The sequence below is a fragment of the Ammodytes marinus genome (genome assembly GCF_949987685.1).
Source record: "Ammodytes marinus genome assembly, chromosome: 16".
NCBI classification, from domain to species: Eukaryota; Metazoa; Chordata; class Actinopteri; order Uranoscopiformes; family Ammodytidae; genus Ammodytes; species Ammodytes marinus.
This window is the reverse complement of record NC_137220.1, coordinates 2,917,816-2,925,315: the sequence shown is the minus strand read 5'-3', so window position 1 is coordinate 2,925,315 and position 7,500 is coordinate 2,917,816. Positions and strand designations below refer to the sequence as shown.

At 37.7% G+C, this 7,500-nt stretch overlaps 1 protein-coding gene across 1 annotated transcript in view; it reads left to right on the top strand.

Moving 5' to 3' along the window:
* LOC307262970 (uncharacterized protein) overlaps positions 1–1,924 on the top strand; it is a 14,111-nt gene extending 12,187 nt beyond the window's left edge. Inside the window, exon 3 of the mRNA XM_080043991.1 lies at positions 872–1,924. Within this exon, the coding sequence (XP_079900117.1) occupies positions 872–1,282 (411 nt within the window). The 3' untranslated portion in view covers positions 1,283–1,924. The remainder of the gene's footprint in view (positions 1–871) is intronic.
* Positions 1,925–7,500: the final 5,576 nt, after the last annotated feature.

Here is a 7,500-nt window from a genome sequence, read left to right as displayed (position 1 = left end):
ATGTTGTTGCTAGTGCTGGAAAAAACTGAGCATTTAAAGAAATTTAGTAAAGTCTAAAATGCATAGGCCTACTGTAATGTAGCCCATATATGTAAGATGACATACATATATAGTTTCACCATGACGGGGTTATGTTTCTAGTTAGACAATAGAAAGTTAATGCTTTTATATTCTTAGTGTTTTACGACTTTTTATGATTATTGCCCCAATGTGGGTTGGTGTGTATGGGTAAATATGATGATACTCGGTAGTGGACTGGAGGTGTTATGATTTTTTTTCTTTGTGCACGGCAGTTTGGAATAATACATACAGTCAACACACACACACACACACACACACACATACACACATACACAGATAGGCCTACTTTTTAAATATTGATGTGGATTTAAACATTACATCAATACAAAATATAAAACCAACAACAAAATTAGGCAACATTTTTAAATTTTTGTGGATCTGGTCAAGTGATTTGATACTGCCTCCGTTTAGTTACAAAATGATGAGTCTGCAAATACTTTAGGTTTCCTATAATGATTGCATGAGGATATTACTCTACAATTAAACGGTGCAGTGCAAGCAAGCTATATCCTAAAGTTGAGGTTATTACTTTTCATAAAAGGTCAGGTTAAATCTAGGTGTGCCTTTGGATATGAAACAATTAGGCCTGTTATTAAACTGTACAACAGGTTATGAATGGTGAAAACAGGTGTGCCATGAGCTATGCCAAATACATCCAGAACGTAAAATGGCCCTTAGAAATATATTGTTGAATAATTTTCGTGTTTTATTTCAGTTTTTTTGTTTTTCCAACGACATTTTCTTAACATAGAATCTGAAATGTTCTTCTTTCCTACAGTGACACTGACACCAAAAAAAAATGCCCCGTAAGCCGAGGGAAAGGGGAACATGGCACATCATGTACCACGGGACCACATGGGATAACGCTGACATCATAGAGGAATATGGTTTTCAACCGTCTGCAGATGGGTTGCTCGGCCAGGGAGTCTACCTCAGCAAAGACCTGGACAAAGCAATGCTCCATCCGTTTCAAGCCCGGAAAGCTGACAAGGTTGTTATTAAGGTGAAAGTTAACGTGGGGAAAGTGTTCATAATCAGACATAGGTACCATCCGTGTGTCAAGACGTGGCATGACAATGGGTATGACACAGCCTGGGTGCCGCCCGATACTAAGGTACTGAAACACGGGCACGAAATGGATTGTGTCTGGAACCCAAATCGAGTGACATTCCTTAAACTTATCGATGTGTTCCCTGATTGAAGCTATACGGTGGCGCGACAAACTAGCCTGGTCCTACCACCACCACCGTACTTCATTTAATTTGTACAGAAGACTGCTGAAGGGAAATTAAAATTGAGCGGAAGTGTGTAGGCAAGCGGGCCAACCTGGTCTCACTGCATTTTGTGAAATAGTCAGCCCAGGTTGGGCGGGCGGTGCCAGGCTAGCAACAAACTGATATTAAAATCATTCAAATATACTGTATATTTTTTAAGAAGATTTTTCTGCATTTTTTCATGTTCTAAGGTACGCGCGTGTTCTAACCACTTCACCACACAGGGCGCCCCTAATTTAAATTTTTTATAAATTTGGATATAGTGTTATATTGGTCAACAAACTGATCCCTGATTTGAAATGTGTTTGTTAAAATATACTGTAATTTTTTTTTAAGTATTTTTTGGGGCATTTTTCTTTTCATGTTCTATGCAGGTACGCGCGTGTTCTAACCATTACATCACACGTTGTCTCCTAATTTATATTTTTCAGTTATAAATTTATACTTCTTCCTACTCCATATCAATTCAATATGTTATTTGTTTATTTTTTGTTTATTTTGTTTATTTTTATTTGTGAAATCATTTGAACATATTTTTTTATTGTATTTTCATGCTTTTAATTTTTCTTTTTTTTGATATGTCTGAAATAAAATTTAATCAATCAATCAATCAATCAATCAATATATATTTGGATATAATGTTTATCATAATGTCTTTGCTCTTTTTGTAACTGTGTCACTTTGACCTAGAAAATAAATTGGTTGTGTTTAATTCTAAGTGTCTGTCTGTTGTTATGTGTGATGATTCTTTTAAACGTTGGCGGCCACTTTCCTACAATGGAGGTGAGTGCAGGTCCATTTACAGGTTCAGTGTGCAAAGGGAATTGGCATTTTTCAGAACAGACTTGGTTGAAATGGAATATAATATTTATATTTTTATTGGTGTATAACCTCGTTAAAATAAAAGCATTTTTTTTATGACCTTAGAATGAGACTGTTATATCTACATGTTGTCTTGTTGCACCGCCATGTTTCTACAGTAGCACAGAATGGACAAACTTAACGGCCTTACACGTTTTTTTAAAGGAATACTTCACCCATACGGAACCAGCGTTCTATCATTATAAAATAACTATTATAATATAATGAATGAGGTTTTTCTTCCCTCAGTCTTCCCTTAGTCTTCCCTTGGCCCAGCTGTCCTGTTATTCCTGACCCTTACTGTGATGTCACAGTAAGGAAACTGTAGGGTTAGACAGTGAGACCATTAAACACTCTTTCTGCCTTTTCTCAGGCTAGGATGAACCGATTTCAATTTTTTTTTGCACATTTATACTAAATAGGATCTCCGAGTTCAATACACCTTCATATTCCAACTGGTGAAGTAGGCCTTTAAGTTCACTTCAGTTCACTTCAGTTTTATTTTGTTATTGTTACAGGTAACAACGAAATGTTGTCAGAGCAAAACACAAACAGGCATAAAGTTTTAGTTGTGCACCAATTTTATACATTTACATAATTTAATCTGATCTCCATGCTTCAAATGTGTGTGTTAAAATATACTGTATATTTTAGAAGAAGATTTTTGGCATTTTTTTAATGTTCTAAGGTGAAGACATTTGAAATAACATAACATTTGTGGGGTGACTGGCACAGTTGGTAGAGCGGGTCGGCTGATGATCAAAGGGTTCGAGGTTCGATCCCCGCCCCGGCCACCTGTGTCATAGTTGTTGTGTCCTTGGGCAAGACACTTCACCCACCTTGCCTCATGTGAATGTTGATAGTTAGCCTGCTATCGGTGTGTGAATGGTAACGTGGGAAAGGAAAACAGGTCTCCCTTGAAAAAGAGTCTTTGGTCTCAATGGGATTTACCTGTATAAATAAAGGTTAAAAAAAAGGGCCACTGTAAAAATATATAGAAGGGGTATAAAAGCCGAGGGCAAAGAGTGGAAGAGGGAAGAAGCCACCGTGACTATTTTTAGACGTTCATTCAATCACATATATGTCTGGCACTTTCTCTGCAATATGCATGAAATCAGACTAATCTGGTGGAAAGTGTATTAAGATGGCTGGAGCGTGTGTGTGTGTGTGTGTGTGTGTGTTTGTGTGTGTGTGTGTGTGTGTGTGTGTGTGTGTTTGTGTGTGTGTGTGTGTGTGTGTGTGTGTGCGTGTGCGTGTGTGCGTGTGCGTGTGTTTGTGTGTGTGTATTTTTCTGTCCGTCTGTGTGTTTCTGTGTGTGTGCGTGTGCGTGTGCGTCTGTCCTTCTGTGTGTGTGTGTGTGTGTGTGTGTGTGTGTGTTTACTGCATGGCTGAAGACGCAGCATAATGAATTGAAAGCTAATCATCTCATTAGATCATATAAAGGTTCGCTGTTTGTGTGTGCATATATTATGATTCATTCTTCTACTTCATTTCATTGCATCCTTATCTCCTCATCCATTGGGACCGAATGCCTTTACACTACTGAGTCACTGGAATCTATTATTAGATTCACATTTACTTTTATATATTTGATAAGGTTCTGCTCAGAAAAATAAATCAACTGGTTCGAAATCCTTCATTGGTAAGTACAATAAATTGCCTGTATTTTTCATATACAGTAGCATGCCTTTGTGTGTATTGTTGTGTTATTATATTTGGTATATTTATAATGTATTTATGTGTGTAAATGAATTCTTGGCATTTATTTGTGTTTGCAGACTCACTTTACCCCAAATTGTACCAACTTTTTAGTGATTATCATTATTGTTATTTTACTATTATTACTATTATGAATTGCAATGCCTGCTGTTTAATGGAGGATAACAAAATACAGATCTAAATGTTAAATAAATGGGGGTGGGTGCTCCTGGTGTAGTGCTTAGAGACCCCCCCCCCCTCCCCAATAGAGGCTCAGTCCTCAGAAGCAGCAGTCCACAGGTTCAAATTGGGTTCTGCCTCATTTTATCTCTGTCTCTCCAAAACTATCTAATAAAAGCATAAAAATTGCAAAAATGGATCTTGAAAAAAAAAAGAAATCAGTAAACTGTACTCGTTAATGGCCACATGAGGGCGCCTGAGTCCTAACTTCCAAACATCTCTCTTCATATAGCCTACCAATGCCTACTTGGTTCAAAAATCCTTAAAAGCTTTGAGTAGTCTTCAAAAATGGTCTAAACCTTCAAGCATCTGTCTTGCGTAAGATGCAATTTGAAGTACTTTGCATAAAAAAAAACGTAGCCTATATGAATATGCGCGTCCAAGACATAGGTCCAAAACTTTGGTGGCATTTGAAAAAAAAATTGTCTGCGAACACAAAAGCATCCAAACAATTCATCCAGGTAATTGTGGAGGAGGGATTTTTATTCTATGATTCTATATAAAGAATATAAAACTGTATATCATGGCTACACAACTGCACAACACACTTTCAACTGACATCACTCACTCCCCTCTCTCATTTCTTTTGAATACATTTTATTTAAAATATATTTCTCATTTTTACTAACCTGTGCAAATGTAAGCTTAACATATTTTTTAGTAAGTTGTTGTTAAAGGTGCACTCTGTAACTTTCATGGCACAACTTTCCTCACAGTAAAATGTGATCCCTGGAACACTGTTTGAAGTTAGAGAAAGCTTCCTGAAAAGTTAATGTGACACTGTAGTTGTTGTTTACAGCAGCAGGGCCCATAGTTTGGTTTACAAACATATTCTTAGTCTTACGTTTGGTTCCAGGTAATCTTAAAAATTATCTATGATGATTAACCAAATACTAAGAATTACATGTAGAGAAAATATTTTTTCTAAACTAACTGCAGGCTCTGTGAATGTAAACAAACCCCCCTCCTTTGAAACTGCATAGTGCACCTTTGATACCTTTTACCTAACTTTTGTGTTTACATTAAATTAAAGGTGCAGTGTGTAATATGACATCATCAAGAAAGTTATACAAAGTTCTAGAATGCAACACTCCCTGGGTAACCCCAACCCTTTAGAATAATAACAGAAGCTACAGTGGCCTTCAAGGACTAGAACAATTCTAAATTTTAAACAATGCACCTGATGACATTCCAACTATGACACTTTCAAGATGGCGGCACTAGGCCTTGGTCCAAAATATGCAGAAATATGGACATATATGAGACCCTTTCTAAGGGAAAAAATAATAATTCAAAACAAATTGTTCAGCTATTATGCACTAAATTAAATGTTCTTATGGCTATTATAATTACTTTCTACAAAATCTGCTAGGAAATAAAACCCAAAATTCTACACACTGCAGGTTTAAATTAAACTTGTATTTTTTTATTTGAGGACTTGTAGGCTATATATCAAACTGTATGAGCATGTGACACATTATATCATTATAAGCATATAATTACATTTATTTGCAAAGCATTTTTTTTTCTCAATTAACTTTATTGAAGAATTCTAAATACATAAATCAAAAGTACTCCATCTATCTAGCTGTTTAGTGGATAGCAGCAGTGACGTAATTTGATCTAATTGGTCAAATAAATGTTTTCACTAAACTGTTGACTCGTAAATGACCACATGAGGGCCTCTATGTCCTAACAACACCTCCAAAAAATCTCTCTCTCCTCATTTCAAGCCTTTGCCAAATTCCCTCCCAGCCTCCCTCCCCCTCCCTCTCCCTCTCCTCCCCGCTAGTAGTCCCTCTCAGTCGGCGTAGCTTCTCATTCGCACCCCGCTGTCTGTCGTTTAGCGCATGGGGCTCTGGCTGGCTCTGGCTCTCTCTATCACAGTCCAGACCTGCGGAGGAGATGAACGGTAACCCTTGCGCTCGCAGGCCGACACGGCGGTCCAAGTCGGCGCTTCTGGTCGCTGCCTTGGCGGTGCTACTGGTCCAGACTCTGATCGTGTGGAACTTCAGCAGCCTGGATTCAGCAGCTGTAGGCGGCCGTGAGAAGCGAGAGGAGCGAGGCGGGGGGGCGACTACGGGGCTCAACAAAGCCGACTGGGAGCGACCGAGGACGGGGTTGCAAAGGAAGAGTGACCCGCTGTCTATGCGAGGAAAGGCGGCCGTACGACACAAGCAAGCGGTAGGTTTGAATGATATGTTATGTACAGTACAAACACTGGCACCATTTAAGCGGAGGATTTATTGGTACGAATGCTGGCTGGATGGTGTGTGTTATTTTTTGTATGCACCTTATGGGGAGGCTCATTGTATCTCGTTGCAGGCTACATCGCAGGCTATAATGACAATACAGCTTTTATTTTACTATAGCTATCACGGTATAGTTTGAGTGTGTGAGTTAAACAGGGATTTCTATTTTATTTTGATTTTTTTTTGCACCAAATGATCGTTTTTATCCCCAGGGGAAACCGCATGGTCGCTACTGACAAGATGCTGCAGCTGCTCGCCTGTTGTTTGCGATATATGCCAAACTTAATATCAAAATCTGCCAATTTAAGGTGTCCATTAATGCGTAATGAACCCCAGAATAAACGTAGCGAGTTTGCATTTTTTCGGGATCACCGCTGGGTGTATCTACTATTCAATTGACTATTACTATAACAGTATCCAGATTACACTAAACATTTTAACAATGTTATAACTTAAAGCTCTTTGCTACGTACCGTCAATTTTCCATCAATTAATAATACATTTATTGATAAGTCAGGCCTAGAATGTGAGAATGACGTATCTCAACAATTGTATTATGACCAGCATGGTTTTTTCTTTTTATTCTTTTTTTTTTTAATTGATTGCACTTTATATTTCTGTCATATTTGACACATTTTACACTGTTGAGAGTCAGTTCTCCATTTATAAACATGCACTTTGCATATTTTATACATATTATATATATTTGTGTATTTGTAGACACCTGTGCTTGTGTGTATTGTCTGCCAGGTAGCAACGCTGTGTTTTTGTTTGTTTTATGTTTGGACATGGCCTTGTCCTTTGTAATGCTGCTGCTCTATGTGCCTTCAACTGCCCCCTGGGGACAAATAAAGTTTTTTTGAATTTGAATTTGAATTTGAATTTGGATACATGTATTGCACTCAAATGTCTTCACTAGTGTCCTCTGTATGTCTCTGTCGAAAAAATCAAGTGCATATAGTCTGATTATTGTCTGAGTTTGACACATATTTCTTTACTTGAATAACTGCTTGCTTGTAGAACTTTTCACAGGCCTATTAAAGGCCAACATATAGGTATATCTCTTCATTAATACCTTTATTGTGTAAATCTTA